Below are 20,911 nucleotides of genomic sequence, written 5' to 3'. Positions count from 1 at the left end.
GGCAAAAGGTAGCTAAGTGAATGGGTTCCCTACTACCGATAGGCATGAACCAAACCACAAAGTAAAATTTGTCACAAATTTCGCCCTGTCCATGGTTTGCAAACAGAAGTTCATGATGGGTCTACCATCACCAACTTCCATGAATGTGTAAAGCAGTTCATGTCTGTTCATGGCAGTTCATGGATGGAGCAGAAAGCAGGGATTTAAGGGGACTCCAGGTCCCTTTAAACTCCTGCTTTCTGTTCTCTGAGAGAGCCACAAAATCAGCTGAGTGGCAGAGAGGCACTACCCATCATTCATCTGTTTTGGACTCACTTGTACAGACACTTTAAACTTTAAAGAGACTGCAAAAGACAGCCAAAAAACAGTTGAGTGGCAGGGAAGCACTCCCTGCTACTCAAATATTTCATGCTGTCTTGTACAGTCCCTTAAAAACTTTAAAGGGGCTGCACAAGACAGCCTGAAACAGCTGAACTGTTTTTCAGGATGTCTTCCACAGTTCCTTTAAAGTTTAAAGGCACTGCACAAGACAGCCTGAAACAGCTGAGCAGCAGGAAGCAGGCAGCTTCCATCACTCAGCTGTTATTGGGGCTTTCTGCAAACCCCATTTAAAGGGATTGTGGTCCTTTTTGATGAGGTTTGTTAGGCTTCGAACCAAGAACCAGTTTGGTTTGTGAATACATGTCCGAGTTTGGTTTGTGGTTCAGTTCATGGTTCATTGGTTCAGCCACGAACCACAAACTAATTTTCCTGGCTCATGTCCATCCCTATTCTCTACCATGCAGGTGCTTCTGGCAAAAACATATGGCACTGCACAACTAGGCCATAGTTTTCCTAAGTACAGGCTTTTGGGGGAGGTGAGCTGAAGACAGAAGGGCAGTAAAGGCATGTTGGCTGTTGGATGGGAACGAAAGATGGAGAGAAGGAAGAAGGAAAAGGGAAGAGACTATGGGGGATTTTAGGGAATGGAAAGGGGGAAATGAGATGCCCCCCCCCCCCCGCAAGACTATACAGGTTTCCACTTGTGTATTCTAATAGTGATATGTGTCCCCATCTGAGGATACTTAAACCCAAAGACTGGAGTGGTGAATGGACAAGATTCTTTCAATAAACCTGAAAAATGCCTCGTTTGCAGAAAAATCTGAAATATAAACAAAATACTGGGGGTTCATAAAAAACAAAAAGCAGTACTTTAGTTTTAACAAATAGATGGGCGTTTTCGCACTGACCTTAATCGGCAGCGACAAACCTCTTCACTGCGCAGGATCTGCGCCAAAAACCAGTTTCCATTTGTGCCGCAAAAGCCGCGGGACTTTGCGGCTCTTCCGGGTGCTCCGCAGCAATTGGTGCGAAATCCACGCAGATCCTGCGTGGTGAAGAGGGACGTCGCTGCCAATTAAGGTCAGTGCGAAAACGCCCGATATATTAAGTGGCTGCTGCTAGGCAACAATACCAGATGGCCAGCATTCTGGGGTTGATTTTTGCTTTGTTTCTGTCAGTGAAAGGCAGGGGGAGGAGGCAGGACCCCTTCCAAAGCTGTTGTGGACTTTGAGGGAGAACTTACTAGGTCAGGCCTGGCAGCAACCACAGAGCAATTTGATACCACCTGAATTGTATGACTCATGCAGGCCTGGCTGCTTACTACAGTTCAACAGCAGCCACCCCATGAAAGCTAGTATAGTGTAGTGGTAAAGTTTCAGATTGGGACCTTGAAACTCCAATCCTCTGTGGAAACTGTGGGTGACCCTGGGCCACTTACACATGCTCAGACTAACCTATCTAACAAGGTTGTGGTGAGGTTAAGATAGAGAAGAGGAGAATGATGTAAGCTGCATTAGATCTCCATTGTGGAGAAAGGCAGGATATAAATGAAGTTTAGAAAAACAACATGGCAGGTCGATGAAAGGCAGACAAAAGGATGGGTTGGAAGGAGAGAAGGAAATAATCAAAGGTGAGAATATGGAAATTGCTAGGATGAGGGAAAGAGGAAGTAATGTGGAAAGGGGATGCAAGACAATGTAAGGTGGCCCCCACAAGTCTTTTCAGGTTCCATTCAGTGCAAATGGGTCCAAGTCTGCTTACACCATGCAATTGGGCCGCAGTTTTCCTGAGGTGAGGCTGCCAGGAGGGAAGAAAGGAAAGCTGAAGACATGGGGAAAGAAAGGTGGGCAGAGAAAGGTAGATAGGCTGGTGGGTGGAAAGGAGAGGAGAAAGCAAGAAAAGGAGAGGGGCTGTGGGGGCTTTTAGGAAAGGAAAAGAAGATGTACTGACAGAGAGGAAAATGAGATCCTCCTTGCGAGTCCTTGTTGGTCCCCCACTTGTTTATTTTGATTTACCTGCTAGGATTCCCTTAAACTTTTCTTGTAATTTAGCCCAAACTAGGAGCCAACCAGGGATTGTATTCAAAAAAGCCATTTTTGCTCACTGGCCATATGAAAAATATGGCTATGCTCTCCTGCACTGTCCACCTGTCTGTTCCTTTGTCTCCTGTCAATACCCATCTTGCTTAAAAAATGAAATACTATCCAATAGAGCCTTACCCTAACGTGTCCTCCATTTCACTCTTTGTGTACTGATCTCGAAGGGTCCTGGCCAGGAAGAAAATAACAGCAGATGCTACGAGAAGAAAGCCAGCTACGGAAGCAACTGCAATACCCACAACAAGTGGTTCCGAGACATACTCTTCACAGTGCTCTCCTCTGTACCACCAGTTCTCACCTACACGGCATCTGTCATCCACCCCCATCAAAAGGGCAATGATAAAGAAAAACAAAGGAAAGTCATTCTGTTATCAACCTCAAATTATAAGCTCATGTTAAAGCTTCACCAAGGTAAGACAGTAGGTGAGTGAATAGAAAGGCATTGTGCATTCATAACAAGCAGCTAGCACAGAGGCATAAAAACAATGTGTGAGTGCACTGTGATTGGAGGGGGGCTTCTTTCTGAAGTTGGGCTTGTTCATATCTTGAGGACCTATTGTGGTTATTGGAGAAACAGTATAACATAGGGAGACCAATGCATGTGATTGATTTTTTTTAATTTTATTTTTTAATATTTATTACTAACAATACAATACAATTAATGATACTAGAAAATAATTAGAATTAATAAAATTAGAAGACAGTTCATTTCAAAAAGCAATACAAGTAGTACATTCTTAGAATTTCTTGAAGGATAGAAAGAAAAGAGTTTTATTATACAAGATGTAATTTAAAACAGTTAAATTAGAAGTTTTAAAAGAAAATACTCTATTACACAATTATATTATTACAATATTAGTTAAACAAAGAAAACTCCAGTTGTAACACCACAACCACCACATTCAAAGGAAAAAAGAAAAGTCAAACATGCAGTTACTATTATTAAACCAGTATTGATTCATTCTTGAGAGCATTAAAACATAACAGGGATTCTGTAACCCCAGTGAGATTCTACTTTAATCCATGTGAGATGTATCCCCAGTATATTTATGTTATGTTCTTCTTATTGATCTTTACATTTCTGTATCTTAATATGTATATATGTTTTAGAGAACCCAAAATTGTCAAGTATAATACCAGATCTTCTCCATAGCTGGGCAATCACAACCTTGAGAAGACCAAGTTTCTTTACAGTTTCTCAGCATCCGTGTATAATCAGATTAAGTGCCATTTTCTCATTAATTTTCTGTATGATTTGGTTCTGAAGAATATTCACCAAAAACTGCGCTTCATATCTGCAACATTTTGGTGAACAGACTGTGTTTATCTTATAGTTAAATTTTACATATGTTTACTCAGGAGTCCCAGTAAAACCAATAGAACAAAGTTTGAGTTCAGTGGCACCTTTAAGACCAAGAAGTTTAATTCTAGGTATAAGCTTTCTTGTGCATGCACACTTCATCAGAAGCGTCTACATGCACATGGAAGCTTATATCCAGAATTAAACTTTGTTGGTCTTAAGGGTGCCAGTGGACTCAAGCTTTGTTCTATTGCTTAAGACCAACATGGCTGCCCACCTGAAATCGAAAACTAATGAAGTTTATTTTCAACTCGCTATGCATAGAATTTTGCCTTCATTGTCAAGGTCTGAAGATACCATAAAATATGAACAGCATACCTTCATTAAGAGTCTTTTCACATTTAATTTCATTACTCAATGGAGGTTTGTTAATTTTACATTTAATTCAGTTTTAAATTGGTAATATTTAAAAAGAAGTGAAAGTAAATTTCTCCCTCTACTTATTTCTTTGTTGATATATGGGAGTCTTGAATGATCACTTTCCTAAATCTTCTCAGTTTCCCAAATCTTGATCTGTTTCCATTCTTTATCAAAGGTACCTGCTATACTTCAGTAAAGAGGACCCCAGGAGAACAATGAGTATGATTTCTGCATTTGAAAAGCTGAGACAAATTTCACTTACCTACATATTGCCCCTTGCCCAGGGATTATGTCACATTTCCCATCATTTTGACAAAAGTCAGGCTGGAGATCACAAATGCTAATACAAGGCAATCCGTCAATGCTTAGATAACCAGGATAACAGACACACTCAGCCTCCCCATTCCACTGGTTCACCAAGCATTCAGAGAATTCATTGCACGCCTGGAACTTGCAAGGATCAGCCTGCTCTCCTGAAAACAGAGACAAAAAGAGGATACAAACTGGACAGTATCTGCAGCAGTTAACTCTACCTTAGTCACTTTTGTGGCTTGCTAGAGAGACTCAGGCCATTCACATAATCAAGAGAATACATACTAACACTAGACTTTGTCCAGACATCACATGAAACCATGTTTTACTTGATTGTTTGAAAGTTATGGTTAACTATGGTCAATCAAACCAGGATCTGAAATTAAGAATTTTGAAATGGGTTTATTATCCCCATTTAGTCTTAACTGTGGTTTTGGATGACATACAAATGAAGACATTCTGGATTTACCTTGGCTTGTTTCCAGGACAAGAATGCTAACAGGTAAACCAGGATTTCAGTGATCATCTTAAGAGTCAAACCAAGGTTTTACAAACAAACTCTCCCATTTTGCCTGAACCAAGCCCATTTTTTGTGTCACCTGTATAGCAAGAATTTAGGTATATATGTCATTTATTGTCTGCCTTTCTCACAGACACTGCAAGCAAAAACCAAAGTCACAAGGAAACAGAACCTAGAGAACATTATGATGATTAATTTCTATGACACGTTGGGAAATAAAAAAAAATTCAGAGTTGTCAATTCAAAACTCACCTCAAATATGAGTTTATTATGTACCCTTAGACAAGCTATTATTATCTCTTCCTCCACTCCCCTATCTGCACTGTAGAGATAGGAGCATCCATCCAACTGTCAAGTTCTCTTTGTGGCATTTTCCCACTGATTGTGTCCTCTGTTTTCTCCCTATGCTATTTCTGAGGGTCCAGTTTCCTAGGAACTATATCTGGCTGAGTTCATTGGCCTGCAAAATGTGGGAGAAATGGGAAAGTCTTACCCTGCAAAGCAAGTGGTTGGTTGGGTACATGCCAATACCTTTTAAAAGTTGCTGTAAAGCAGGGGTGTCAAACATGCAGCCCAAGGGCCGAATCAGGCCCCTGGAAGGCTTCTATCAGGCCAACAAGCAACTCACTGTTGTCTGCATCTTTCTCCCTCTCTTGCTTCCTTCAGCATTGCAACTTGTTTTGCCAGGCTTGCTCAGTCGCACAGGAGCTACAGAGCAAAGCTCCTTTCTTCAGGAGGAAGTGGCAGAAGGAGAGCTAACTTTGCCAGGCTCTCTCAATTGCACAGCAAAGCTACTGAGCCAAGCCTCTCTTCCTTCTGTTGGCTGAGGCTCAAGAAGCCTCATTAGTGAGGTGGATTAGGCTGTGTGTGTGTGTTTGTCTGTATCCTTTATAAAGTTTATATTTCCCCTACCTGACATTACATTTTATGGCACACATGGCCCAACCCGACATCAAGATCCAGCCCTCATAGCAAATAAGTTTGACACCCATTAAAGGATCACTGAGACAACACATGTAAAGTACTTTAAATTTTTCACAAAGCATGATATAGATGCTGCTATTATTAATACTAAATAAGACAAGTGGGTAGATTTGATGAGGCAGATGTTATATGTACTAAGTTCTCATTGGCCTTTGTCACCTTGGTTCAAATTTGAAATACTTGATACTACAAAAAAGAAACTTGAATGACATAGAGAAGCTAGGCTGGAACATGACCCTGACATATTTTCTATGGCAAGAAAATAGTATGTAGTGGCATTCAATCACATTTTCAGATTTATTCATTGACCTGAAGACATTATTCATTCTTAGAATGGACTGAATAGCATGTCTTACATGAAAGTATTGAAATAATGTAATTTCCTTCAGAAAAAAATTCATTCAGTTCCAAGAGACTCATGAATCTCCTTTGAGTCCTTTCAGCATTGATGTCTATAAGCCGAACAAGGTCAGCCTCATACTATGGTACAATGATCCCTATTTTGCAAAGTCTCTCTAAAAATCTGAGACATAAACCATGGTGTTAGTCAGGGGTGGAATTCTGGCAGGAGTGCCTTTCCATATTAGATCACACACCCCTGATGTAAGCAATCATGCATGAGCTTACAAGGCTCTTTTTTTGTAAGCTCTTGGAGGATTGGCTACATCAGGGGTGTATGGCCTAATATGCAAAGGAACTCCTGCTAGAATTCCACCCCTGGTGTTAGTGGACACTAAATAGGCAAAAGGAGAGTACCCATACATTTTTTGTTTCATTGGCATTCCCTTTCTGGCCATTCTTATTGTTTATCTTTTAATTGCATGAATAAAGGCACTACAATTGTACATATAAAGACATTAAAATTATGTATTATATATAAATTTTAATTAAAAATATTTAAAAATATATAAATTTTAATGACTTTTGAACATTATGGCTATAATTAGATGGACAAACGGAATTCTCATTGGTCTCTAAGGTGCTACTGGACTCGAATCTAGCTTTTCTATGGCAGACCAACATGGTGACCCTCTTAAACTATCTTAAATGTTATAACTTAGACAAGCTTACTGATCAAGCAACAAAACTTTATAATACCTGATTCTACATCAAGAGAGTACTTGTCAATGGCCAGGTTCATGGTCTGGTAGGCAGTGTTGCAAAAGTCCTCCAGAATCATGTACACAGCATTAGTGACATTGCGAGGCACAGGTCTCACGAACTTCATTCGACTGTTCACCACAATACTGCCATTTCTGAAGTTCAGAATTTCCAAATTCTGGAAACCCGTTAAATTGGACTGTAGATAAGGAACCAGCTGCAGTACAAGAGAAATCATACATAAATACTGTGATTATATTTTTTTTCAACATGTATGTATTCTACATCAACCAAGTGTTTAAACTAAAGATATGAATTCACCTGGCCATTTTTCTAAATGTACTTAAATGTTAACATTTTCATATCATGCTAACCAATCAAAAATTAGTTCCATTTGACTGGAAATGCATGCTGTCTGCAAAAATCAATGCACTTTGAAGGGAAAACATTCATTTTAATTCACACTAAGAGTAGATTTGGGCCTGTATCCAACCACATAATAATATTTTCATTCATGGAAGAGGGAGTGGCTGTCGTGGGCCTGCCAGCTGCCACCTCCTCCTCAGAGGATTTGGGTTCGGCCCTGATAGAATCCCCACCTGAGCAGATGGGTCCACCAGCAGACTCAGCAGGGAAAGCATTGAGAATGCTTCCCAGTCATGGCCAGGCTGCTCATTCTTCCAACAGAAGAGATTCAGCACATCTCAAGAGGTTATAAAATCATTAATTTTTCTCTTATATTTATCATAGAATGCATCTATGGGTGACATAATTGGTGAGGCCAGCACACTAATCCTTATTTTCAGAGAATCCCAGACTTTAAGTAAGCTGTCTGCAATAGCATGAGGTTTCTTTTGGATTCATGTTGTTTTCTATACCCAAAGAAGATTGTGTAACCCTTCTGTCTGGTCTGCATTTTCTTGTTTAATATAATATATCATTTGGGTTTGTAATACAGTCTGCAATCCAGATTAGGCACACTGCTTGACAGTATATCTTAATATTGGGACCATTAAGCCTCCACTTTTTTCCCATCTTGCAACTCTTTGAATTTGATTCTTGGTTTCTTACCATTCCATATGAATGTATTTATTTGCTCTTGCTGGTCTTTCAAAATTTTATCTTGTATATTGATTAGTATCACCTGGCATAGGAAGTTTATTTTTGGTAGTTTTTGTTGTTCAGCCACACATTTGACTCCGACTCTTTGTGACCTCATGGACCAAGTCATGCCAGGGCTTCCTGTCTTCCACCATCCTCCGAAGTCCACTCAAATTAATATTTTTGGCAGTATATTCATTTTAATTGCAAAAATTCTTCCCAGCCAAGATAATTTTAATTTTTACCATCTTTCCATATATTTTTACATTCTTTTTGCAGCTCCCTTTTTCTTTGCAATAGCACATGACAGATAAACTTTTCCCAATTTTTTATTTTCCAGAATATGCTTAAGTTCTTTTTTATATATGTGTTTCTTGAATACAAATTATATCAGTCTTAAAAAAAATTATTGAATGTTTGGACCTTTTTGTAGGAGAGTTCAAACCATTAATATTTATTGATATAACATTAATATTTATTGATAACATGCTGCTGCTTTGTCTAATTTCTCCATTACCAGAAATATTTCTATTGTTTTTCTCTTTTGGTTTCTTCAGGTCTTTTTGATCCTTGGGAGTGTTATCCATCAGTAGTTCCTCTGAAAGTTGTTTGGCTTGGCCTATCATTGATATTGTCCTTTTTCCTTGTGGTAAAAATACTTCAAGGGCAAATGGGAATTCTCCAAAAATATCTTATACCCTCCTTTTGTATAGTTTGTCTCAGAAAGTCAAAGTATTTTCTTTTCCCCCCAGTAAAGTCAAAGGGAGATCCTGAAAAATCTGTACTTCTGTCCCCAGAACTTTAACAGGAGAGTCTCTCTGCTTGCTCAATACAACATCTTGAGTTTATTGGTGTGTGAATTTAACTAAGATATCTTGAAGTTTTTTATATTTGGTTAAGAATTTTGAGTTAACTTGATATATTTGGTTAATATCTAGAAAAACCCATTCAATCTTAAAATGATCCTGTAGTGGTGTATAAAAACTCTCTTCTATATTAGACTTGACAAATTCTTCTGAAATGAATCTAAATGAAGGTTACAAATTCTACTCTGAGTCTCCAGTGCTTCAATCAGGGCCGGTGCCAGGCTTTTTGGCACCCTAGACAAGGCATCCTGGTGCCAGAGGCTGCCCTGTGGCTTGGCCTCCTCCACCCTCCGCACAGAGAGGGGTGGCTATGTCCACTAGGGGCTATCTCAAGGCATCAAGAGGGTGCCAGACACATGCAGAGAGGTGGCCGGAGAGTGATCCCTCCAAGGGGCCAGTGTGTCCAGCAGCAGGAGCTAGACACGGGGGTCCAGATCTGGTTTCTCCAGCAGCACCATGTGTCTGGTGGGAAGGACACAGCCCCCTCCCCACTCCTTCCATTGGGCAGCTCCTCAGAGGTGCAGAGTGATGCCATCTCAACCCAACCAGACTCAGGCTGGCAGCAGGGGGGATGGACAAAGCACATGGGATGTCACTTAGGGACTGGGATTGAGTGCCCCGTGCCCTGTGGCTCTACTGTGGGTGGCTAACTGAAGCCAGGTGGCTTGGGGAGCAGGATAAAAAGTTCAGGCATACCTTTCCCCCTCCCCATTGGTACCAGCCAGAGTAGCATGATGGTCCATGAGGAGCTGGACAAGGATGCCCCAGGCAAGGGGAAGGCACTGGCACGCAGTGCTCCTGGCCCAGAGAAGGTGGGAGCATGCTCAGCCAGTGGCAGCTTGTGCTCCAAGGGATTCACCGTCATTGACCTGCTCAGCTTGGGAGTGGAGCTGCAGCTGCCTGGCCCCACCACCTCCTCAGGCTGTGAAGGTGGCGGGGGGCAGCGGCGGGCTTGGGCAGAAGCAGCACCCTGCTGCTGGGCTTGGGCTTCCTCTGTGACTTTGTCCCCCAGCAGTCAGCTGGGTGCCCTGCCTCCTGCCCGCCTGCCCTTCCTGAAGCCCTGCCCCAAGCCCCACCACCATTCCCACTATGGGCCACTGGAGGAGCCCAGAAGTCCCAGGTCAACCTCTCTATGGTGAATCTTTGCATGGGGACTGTGATGCCACAGCATGGGGAATGGGTGCCCACCATCCCTGTGGCCAGACTTACAAGTGCCAGCCCTGGCTTCAGTTCTTTGATTTGCTCACTCAAAGTGTTGGTCTGTAGCTTCTTGATGTGACTTTAGATGTTTGCATTGAACTTTAAATGCGCCAATTTCTAGTAGATTTTGTTGAACTTCTGTATCTCAGATATGCTGGCTGTAAACTTTTGTTGCAAAACTGATGTGTCTTTTTAAAATTTTGTCACATATAGATTCTCCAGCAAGTTTAATTTGTTGTTGGGTTCTTTGTTCAAACTCCTTGATCTATGCTGTGATAGTTTGCAATTGCAAACTACAAAGTGTCCTGAATTTTTTCCAAAAAATCTGAAGAATTCCATTCCTCTTATAATTGTTCTAGGGTTTTGTTTTGTTTGTCCTTTAGTCTGCTTGACATTCTGTGTTGTCTGTTTGATCTCTCTTTAAATTCCAACACTTTTTAAAAAGCTTTGAGATTTAAAAAATATGAATAATAGTATTTAGTTATAACAATAATCATTTAAGTTGTTTCTTGTGGTGTCCTTTAAGGAGGGAGAAGCGGTAACATCAAAAGAAGGATGAGAAATAGTAGTAAATTTAGATACTGGAACAAAAAAAAGAGTAAAAATGTATACATTACAAAGAAGGGGAAACATATTGCATGTTAATATTAGTTTGATTTATGATTTATATCCCAAATGCTAAAGTAAATTTAATATTTTTAATATTGTTAGAAAGAGCTTAAAGCTTCTCCAAAGAGGTAAATAATAACAAAAAAAAATTAAAAAGAGGAAACTGTTCTTGCAGTTCTTGCCCAAAGGTGACAGAAGGGGCCAAAATCCAGAGTTTCAGTTATGATCAGCTTCTTCAAATGAGAAAGAAAAAAACATAAAAGAAAAAATGGGGGAGAAAAATATCTTCAAAGAAATGAGCACTCACAGGAAGCAGAGTCAAAATTGCGGATCTCCTCATTCCCTGTATGTTCACAAGGCTTTTAAAAGAAAGACCGTGGAGTACAATTATAATCACAGAGCTCAAATTAGCTTTGGGGTGTGGGGGGGACTTAGTTGGATGAGGCTGTTGTCACATCACATCACTCTCAAGGGTGAGTTTAATCAGCTTTCTTATTCAGTAATTTGATACTAAGGCAGTATCACAACATAGCAATTCGGATGGTTTATTATTGTTAATTCCAGTTCTTAAAAAATTAAAATGGCAATACCATCATGATGCAGTTTCTATATTCCATAGTTTATACTTTTAAGAGTTTATAAGGTTCTTCTCCACTCTCTGCCCTCCCTCCGATTTGGAAATTAATTATAATTGATGTCCATTTCAGCATTGATTTTTACTCTTTAAAAAAGAGTTTTCCAGCTAGTCAGAAGGGTGTGTGTGTGTGTATGTGTAGCTTATCTTTCATTCCCAATTACTTATTATGCATTGCAATGTCCTTACAATGAGCAAAAAATAAATGAGTAAATAAAGACAAAGCTAATTAATTACTTGAAAAGGCAGAGAGGGATATATTAAGGGGAAAAAGGGAAGATGGAAGCAAGTTCTTATTTGGCACTGGGCCAATCTTTAACTCACACGTCTTAAGTGGAATCTAGTAGTTTGCCGGCTGATAAGCATAATGGAATTGCCTGTCAAAAGGCCTTCTTCTTTGAACGGGGCCTCTCTTTCTGGCGCCAAAAGCAAAACACCTGCTTCAGCACTCCATGAAGCCTAAAATCACAGGAGCTGTGTAACAAGCGCCTGTTCAGAATGCCATACCCAATAATAACATTTTCATTCATGGAAGAGGGAGTGATTGTCATGGGCTAGCCAGATGCCACCACCTCCTCAAAGGAATTAGAAGAATCAGGCCCCACAATTATGGAATCCCCACCTGAGCAGCTGGGTCCAGCAGCAGTCCCAGCAGGGGAAGCATTGGGAATCTAGAACACTTCCTAGTCATGGCCAGGCTGCTCATTCTTCCAGGAGAAGTAAGAGACACCACAGAGGCCAGTGTCCCCATCTCTGCTGGCCTCTCCCAAGCCAGCAGAGGACAGAGCGCTTGGCAACTCGAGAGAGAATACAAAGCATTTTCCTGATTAACAATATTAATTCCTGGAGCTGAGTCCTTGCAGGACCAGGAGTGACAAGCTGACAGGGAAATAGTAAAGATCTGCATCTGTAAGAAGGTGAATGCAGCCATAAAGGGCAACACCTGGACCTTGAGTAGGCTTCCTAAACTCCCTCTGGGGGCAGGGGTTCCCCTGGTTTTGAGGCCCCCAACCCACCAGCATGGAGCAGGTCACCAGGGGTTTCCCTGCCCCCAAAAGCCCTATCATGGGCAGCAGAATGCGGTGCAATGACATCACCCGAAAGTGATGTATCATGCCGAGCATGCTGTGCAGGAATGCTCTAGGAATTTGGGGGAAACTCTATGGTTTTGCACAAGGACTCTCTAGCAATTTGGGGGGAAACTCTATGGTGGGGACATGGCAACCCCTCGTCCTGAGGGATGAGTCAGCAAAGGAGGCAAGGCTTGCCATGTGAAGCTGACCTGCCTAGGAAACAGAACTGTACCTTGACTTGCTGGCTTGTACCTTGTTGCTGGTAACCTGTGCTTGCTCCTACAGCCTGGAACCCAGACTGTGCATCCCGCACCTGTTCCCCAGCCCTGGAACAGGACCTTTGAGCCCTTGACCCTCCTTATCCAGACCATTGGATTGGATCTTTGATGTCTGACTCCATAACAGTTTGTAGGCCTTGCCTCTGTATTTATTGTTGTGGTTATTGTTACTATATTTGTATATTCTGGAAACCCTGGGTACAGCTACAGCATCAGATGAGGCCCTGAATGTGACAGTGGTAATGTCTGCCAATTCCCTATTTTTCCCCTCCTCCATTCCTCCCCGTTCTGTTCCCATGGTCTTCAATCCCCAAGAACAAAATTTCAGGGGGGTTGCAGTAGGAGGGTGAAGTGGGAAAAACCTGCTTTGTAGGAAAGTCCACAGGTTTTGGGCAAAGTGTGCTAACTTGACCATTGTTTTTATAACAATTAGATGACAATGATGATTATTAGCATGCCCAGAGGGTGGGAGTAGGCAAAATAGGTGTCTGCCTCAGGTACCACCTCACCACAGGGCACCTTCAGCAACCCTCTCCCACTGTTCCACCACTCTGAGAGCAGTGAGACTGCAGGCCAGTGTGTGCTCTCCTCCAAGCCTGGCTTTCTAGCAGGTGAGGCAGCCTCGGAGTGAGGCACTGCAGCCCTGCAGCCCCTTTTGCCCTCCCAGCACCCAGGTGGATGAAGGAGGCTGCATGGCCTAGCTCCCAGCTGCCTCCCCTGCAAGGGGAGACAGCCTCGGAGTGAGGCACAGCAGCCCTAAAGCCCCTTTTGCCCGCCCAGAACTCAGGCAGACAAAATAGGCACTGCTGCCTCACTCTGACCCCTGTGGGGGGCCGCAGATGTCAGGGTAGCCTGGGGCGGCAAAAAACCCAGCACCACCCCTGATTATTAATGACATACTGCCTGCCATACACTGTGGTTTAAATTGATATAAGAAGTATACATTTCATTATTGCTTGAAGTTTTTCCCTTATAAATGTATATCACTGAATCAATAACAGCAGATTAAAATACAAATGTGAACAATAACAGCAGATTAAAATACAAATTAACCCAGTAGACAAACATTAAACTTATAATCTGTTTTGTAAAATCAAAGGTCCATTATCACTGTGTTTCTCAGATGTAACAGTAAAAAATAAAGTTAGATGACAAAATATTTCTTACCAGTTCTAAGAATCGTTGTTCCAGGGCTTTATATTCAGGGGAATTTTTATTAAACAAGTCCTCTGAAAACATCATATTGGTAACGCGAAGACTAAAGAATACCACTAAAGCTCGTGCAGGGACAGTAGCACTGTGATCTTCATGAGTAGCCCAAGCTATACTGGCCATCTCTGTGGAACGGGCACTTGTAGACAGCTCAATGTGACTGTCAGTCATCCTTCTTCCTTCCTTCACTTCAGGGGAATATGTTGTGCCTAAATAGTCTTGGTCTGTTACTTCTTTTGTTACCAAGTCTTCTTCCAATTTAGTTGGGATTACTGCTGTCTGAAATTCTGTTGGCTGAGCAGCAGGCATGTCAGAGAGGACCTCAATAGCAGAGCTCAGTGTACTAGGAGGAATATAAGTGCTGACCACTCCAGTGAAATCTTCTGAACCAGGAACGATAGTTAAAACTTCAAAACTTGTAACTTCATCTGTGGCTTTATGAGTGGCACCATCAGTAGATTTCAGAACAACTGTTCCAAAGGCCTCTTGGGATACTGACTCTAAATCAGGCTGTTCCACAGTAAAAGCATCAGTCACTGGACGTTCTACAGGAGTCACTATTGAAATTACTTCTGGTTTCACAAATCCAGTCCACAAAGAGGTGATCTCAGGCTCTCTTGTTGTAACAGGCTCAAGTGGATAGTGTGTTGATGACTGCTCAGTTGCTTTGAGGGTTTGGCTTCCTGTTGTTTTAGAGGAGATTTCATGGTCCTCAGTGGAATCCTCCAATGGTGTTATGCTGAACATCTCAGTAGATGTTGCAAGAATGCTTTCTATGGAGGAATCAAAAGGTGACAGGGAAATGACTTCCATTGGTACTGTCTCAGATGTATAGGAAACCCATACATCCTTATAATCATATACACCTGATCCCTCTGGCTCCAATGTAGCTTTATCCCAAGGCCATGCACTTGACAGTGGTTCCTGCCCTGAACTAGAGTCATATGCATCTGTATATATATCAGGTGGTAGAGTACCCTCTTCTACATAACTTGTAATCACTTCCTCAGGTTCTTTGGCTGATGGTATTGGAGTGAGAGGAATCAGAGACTCACTTGTAGAAGGGATTTCTTTTGGCACAAGGTGAGGAGTAGGACTCAGAGGTAAATCCTCTGGCTTCTTAGTATCCTCAAGCACTATAAAACAAACCAATGCAAAGGTAAACATTTCTTCCCACACACACATTATTATATGGTTTCCCCAGTCAATGTCATCATAGCATCTCATTCCTATATTTATAGTATGGCTGCATTTGGAATACTGTATACTGTTTTTGTCACCCCATCTCAAAAATAATATATTGAAAAATAATATCGTAAATAGCTTGGAAAAGTACTTAAATGTGCAACAGAACCAATCAAAGGGATTGTTACTCCAAGATATCCTTCCCAACAGTGGAATGCCCCTAGATCCTCAGGCCTTGCACAGACAGAGGTAGAGAAAGAAACAATATTTGATGCCAAACCATAGAATCATGATCAGGTGATGTGCAATCAAAGGTGATTTCAAGAGGAAACAGACTGTCTGAGGTCCCTTATACTTGTTTAGTTATCAGTCCTTGCAAGACAATAACCCAACATGCCATTCAAAAATATCCCTTACAATGTATTCTGGGAAAACTTACAATGTATTATTTTTTCCAGAATACTAGTCAAATAGTTAGGAAGGGTAGTCTCAACCTATGACACATCAACATTCTCCTGGCCAGACATTAGTCAGCTGGATTCCCCCACAAAAGCTCCAACATTGTCTATCATCAGTGACCTCTAGTTATAAGAGCCATTTCACGAGAGGTCTCAGCCAATGATATTAGGCTCGCAGGTATCCCACTTCTTGGTACTGTCTGGACACAATCAGCTCCTAGTTGTTGGGTAAAGGGTATACAAAAGGGCCCCCTCCTGGACTCCATAATTTTGAGTTGATTTTGCTTCTCAGACATACTTCTACCACTAACATGGAAACTGACCACTACTAACATTTGATCTACCTGAGCAACCCAAGAGATTGTTTTATTGCCCTTTTGGGTCAAACAATGCTGTCACCAGAGACTTTAAATGAAAAGTTTACATTTGAACTGTAATCAGCTTTCTTTGAGGGAACGTAAGTTGCCTTCACCTCTCTCCTTTCCTTTTTGCATTATACTTATGCTATAATAATAAATTAGAGAAACTGATTTAATGAAATCCAAGACAATTTCAATTCTGTACAGGATTTAGGAGAAACAGTAAAACAATAAAAGGACTCTCAGAGATGGTTAAGGACAAATTTCTCACATTCCTTTTCCTCACATTCTTTTCACTCATCCTTCATCCATTGGGAGTAAGACAAAATAACTTACCTCTTTCTAATAAAGACAATGTTTCCAAGTCCACAAGGGGAGCTTGTGTCTAACACAAGTGATGTGACAGAATTTTAGTTCCTATTTTCCATCCACAAAAAAATGATCATCAGAGGGAAAGGTAATCCAGCTTTTGAATGGACAGTACCTTTTGCTGTTGAACTGATGTTGCTTTCAGGGCTTGGAAAGCCATCAGGTCTTAACCAGATTTCATTGTCACTGAACTGCTCAATATCAAAGACGAAACCTGGTCTGGTAAAATCAAGTGGCAAGATGTTGCTTACAGTTGACTCATCTGCAGATGGCCATTCAGATATTACAACACGATCCTAAAAGAAAAATCCTTGATGTTTACAAGCTATAGTATCTGAATAAAAAACTGTACATATCACAGTATTCAAGACCCAAGATTGTCCCCATTTTTCACTATATGTAACATGTGCAATATACACAGCAAGGCTGTGTGTGAGCTGGCCTGTGAAATATGTATTGAACTCAATGGTGTTGGTGTCATAGTACTACCTTTAGTAATATGAATCCTGAAGGCAGGCTTCAGAGGCTATAGCACGGGTTTGTCTCCAAAGGCCCAGCAAGCACTCGTCTTCCTACCACTGACACAGCTAACTAGTTTATTCTTTGTTCCATTTCTCTCTATACGGAATTTGGGGAAGCAAGGGAATAAAAATTTTCCATATCACTTTTCAGGAGACAAACATGCCATGGTTTGTCAACACTCAGCAGATTTTCTTCAGTGGCAGTTACTCTAAGCTATATACATGCTTTCAGATAAAAACAGATACTACTATCTGGGAGAGTGTGGTTGAAAGAATGGGAATGGGAAAGGCCAGGAAAAAGGTGGATGGACACCAAGGCCACAGATGGAGAATGTTACTTCAGTTTCATTTTGTTCATTAGTCACCTATCATTATGTTCTTATTGTCTGGAAGCACTTAGAGGAACTATAATAAGTCCTCATTTCCACCCTGCTCCATCTCTCCATCTGAAACTAGAATAAAATATTTAACTATCACCTGGGAACCTCTTGTGTACCACCTTATACTTCCTAGAAGAAACCAATAAACTAATTAATTAAATAAATGCAAAAAATGAACAAAACTTTAACACTATGGATGGCAGAGAAAACTTACACAAGTAGTAAAATATGTGTAAAGACTGGAACAATTTCTTTTCTGTAGAAATGTCAGGAGCACTGCTACATAGCTGCCAAGAATTGCACTTCATCATTTATTTAAATGCAAAGACATGTTCCTAAGGCACCTAACATTATTCAAAGTTTCTCAGAATGGTATTCTACATTAACAAGTATAATATTAAGTTGGCAAGTTTTGATTTTCTTGCACACGTCATATGGATAATAGGACAGGAAAGCTACTCTGCAAAGACAAACTATTTTCCATCTCTTTCTGCCAGTAAGAGGCATATTCAGTAAGCTAATCATGACTGCCTCACATAAATATCCAAAAGTCCTGACAAAAACACTACTTGAAATTATTGTGAACTGTATCAAGTAGTTATAATTAAATAAGAGATTTGTGAACATTTTAAGAGAAAGCATTTGAAAGATCTTTGCATTATTTAGATGATTATTTAGAAGATTCAGTAAGTAGCTAAAAGGTCAAGAACTGAGAGAACAAAATAATTCAGAAATACACTTACATCACCAATGGGCTTTGTGGTTGTCAGAGATGGTTCTTCAGTTCCTGTAGAAATTACTGCCCTTACTGTGAAGACAAGTAGCAAGGAAGAAATGATGGTGCTCATGTTGATTAAAAATATTTAATTTTATAGAAACAAATCTTTTTTGTAATTATTAGATATTAGAAGAAACAAACATTTATGTCTTGCATGATAGACTCTGAAGAAAATCTAGAAGAGTGCACACCATAACCCTCACCATAATTTGCAGCATAATAACCCCAATATAGAAGCGGTGAATTCTAAGCTGGAGAACCAGGTTTGATTCCCCATTCCTCCACATGAAGCCTGCTGGGTGACCTTGGGCCACAGTTCTCTCAGAACTCTCTCAGCCTCACCTACCTCACAAGATGACTCTTGTGGGGAGAGGCAAAGAAGGAGATAGTAATCTGCTTTGAGACTCAGGAAGAGAAGAGCAGGGTATAAAAATCTACTCTTCATCATCTATAATTCACTTGAGGAGTGCAGTATGAATATTCTGTATTGTTTATTGCACACAAGCACAGAATTCATTTGCCATATTTGTTTATTTTTGTATTGGACTTGTATTACTTCCTCATATAATTTCATTCTGTTCAGAATAAAGATTCTGAGTATGACCTTTCTTTGGAAGATATTTTAAATATTTGTTTAAACATTTGTATCTTGCTTTGCCAGGAGCTTGAGGAGGTTCAGAATAGCACACTTTAAAAACAAATAATAAAGAATCACTTAAAGCAACCAAAATCTAAGAAATTTGCCCCAATAATCACAGTTCTGCATATAACAGGCAATAACATCTCAGCAAAAATCCCTCTGAAACACTATAATAGTATGTACACACACACACGTAAAACACTCTCTCAACCCCAAGAGGGAAAGGAATTCTACAGTCAGGAGTTGTTCTGTAGAAAAAAAGATAGTGGAACTCATCCAGGGATTGTTATGCAGCTGCACCTACTATTCAATGGACAAGATGGGAAGGAGGAGGTGGAACTGTCAGAAAGTTTCAGAAACTGAGCTCCTGTGCGCTCCTGCTGAATCCAAGGTCTGTTTACAGCACTTTTTAGGACTCTTAAACCTTTTGTCAAGGTTGGAAGAACCAGCAGAAGAGATGCTTCCATCATTAGGAGGACAGGAGGCATTATGAGAAAGCAATCACAGCAGCGCACCCCAGAAAGGCCTAGACTGCCATTCAGGGTTACTGGATGAATTTCTTCTTGCATCATATGTTTAGCTTGGTCAGTTCCCTTGACCCCTGAATATAGTGGACTGAAGGCAAAGCCCAGCTTGTCAAAAATGTAAGCAGATATCACTAGAAAAAAAACCTATTTTTTCAAATCAATTGGTTAGAATATTATCAACTTAAACATCTCCATGAGTCTATTAAATTAATAGAAACAGTAAAACAACCATTAACATTATTTGAATTTTTTTTAGTCAGAAACAGGTATTTCTAAAGGGATACTCTCCAAAGTATATCAAGCCATTTTATTTAATACAGAAACTAAAAGATTACCATATCAACAAAAATGGCAAACATTATGTAACTCCAATCTTACAACTGAGATATGGGATAAAATTTGGAATAGCTATGCTTCAACTACTCCTATTTTAGAACTTAGGCAACAAACCTTGAAAATTATAACTTTTTGGTACACCACTCCCCAGCAATTATTTCATATAACAAAAGAGCTTTCACCACAATGCTGGAGAAAATGTGGTGAGATTGGCACATATATACATTGCTGGATGGACTGCCCAGTAATAACACAATTTTGGAATATAATTCTTCAAAAAATAAAAGAAATTACTGGATTCTCATTGGAATTAGAGCCAGAAATTTTGCTTTTGAATGTTCAGCCTCATTATATACAGTCTAGGTCTACCTATGAAATGATAACTATGTTGCTATATGCAGCAAAATCAAGTATTGCTCTCCTTTGGAAAAGTGAACAACAACCAACATTAAGCCTATGGCATAAAAAATTATGGAATCTTTATTTAATGAGTAAAATAACATCTAACATAAAATCAATACAGAATCCTCTTCAGATTAATACCTTTGAAATCATTTGGTTTCCTATTTTAGAATATTTAAGGGCTCAAGGTGAGATTTCTAATATAATAAACAAATATTATTTGTATTAGCTAATTTAATGTAACAATTTGTATAAGTAACAAGACAAAATAATTTTTAGTTGATGTAGTTTGATGGTCATATGGTAAATTTATTAACTATCTGGTATGAGATAATACCTACTTTATATGTATTGTTAAATTGTTCCTTTTTATTGTTTAAGTGTTTGATTACAATAAAAATTATTATTACAAAAAAAACGTAAGCAGATGAGGCCTAGTACAAAAAGGAAAAAGGTGCCTTTGGCCTCATTTTAATTATGTCTTTAAGAGAAAGCCAGTCATGCATCAGTGTCTATACACTTCTGGGAGTGGGGGGAGGTGAGAGTGACTTAACTTACTTTAAGAGTAAACACTGGTAAATTAACTGAATATGTGCAATATTTCTTATGTAATACACACCACTGATGAGTTGCAGAGAGTCAGGATCCAAGATCAGTGAGGCATTATCCAGTAAAGAGTTCTTATGAAGGATTTCGGCAATGTAGTGTCTGAAGTCACTGACGGTGTAAACAACGGTTGGGTTATCCTCAATTTCCATAAAGGCATTGTCTTCCACTTTGTTGGACTGAAGGTTAATCAGGTCCCAGGTAGCATTGCTGATGGCTTCCCCATCAAAAAACACAGAGTATAGAACTTCCACACCACTGAAAATATAGAGAGAACTATCAGACAGAGGCCTGTAGAATACACCTGCTATTGTTTTTCA

The 20,911-nt window shown here is 40.2% G+C and overlaps 1 protein-coding gene across 1 annotated transcript in view; it reads right to left on the bottom strand.

The window, feature by feature from the left end:
- IMPG2 (interphotoreceptor matrix proteoglycan 2) overlaps nt 1-20,911 on the bottom strand; it is a 115,124-nt gene that overhangs the window by 12,127 nt on the left and 82,086 nt on the right. The window contains exons 11-17 of the mRNA XM_060234569.1: nt 20,605-20,849; nt 18,046-18,110; nt 16,517-16,697; nt 13,986-15,166; nt 7,055-7,274; nt 4,403-4,613; nt 2,541-2,729 (exon numbers count right to left, since the gene is read on the bottom strand). Of these exons, the coding sequence (XP_060090552.1) occupies nt 2,541-2,729; nt 4,403-4,613; nt 7,055-7,274; nt 13,986-15,166; nt 16,517-16,697; nt 18,046-18,110; nt 20,605-20,849 (2,292 nt within the window). The remainder of the gene's footprint in view (nt 1-2,540; nt 2,730-4,402; nt 4,614-7,054; nt 7,275-13,985; nt 15,167-16,516; nt 16,698-18,045; nt 18,111-20,604; nt 20,850-20,911) is intronic.

The sequence above is a fragment of the Heteronotia binoei genome, chromosome 3 (assembly GCF_032191835.1).
Source record: "Heteronotia binoei isolate CCM8104 ecotype False Entrance Well chromosome 3, APGP_CSIRO_Hbin_v1, whole genome shotgun sequence".
NCBI classification, from domain to species: Eukaryota; Metazoa; Chordata; class Lepidosauria; order Squamata; family Gekkonidae; genus Heteronotia; species Heteronotia binoei.
This window is presented reverse-complemented; position numbering and strand designations above follow the sequence as displayed.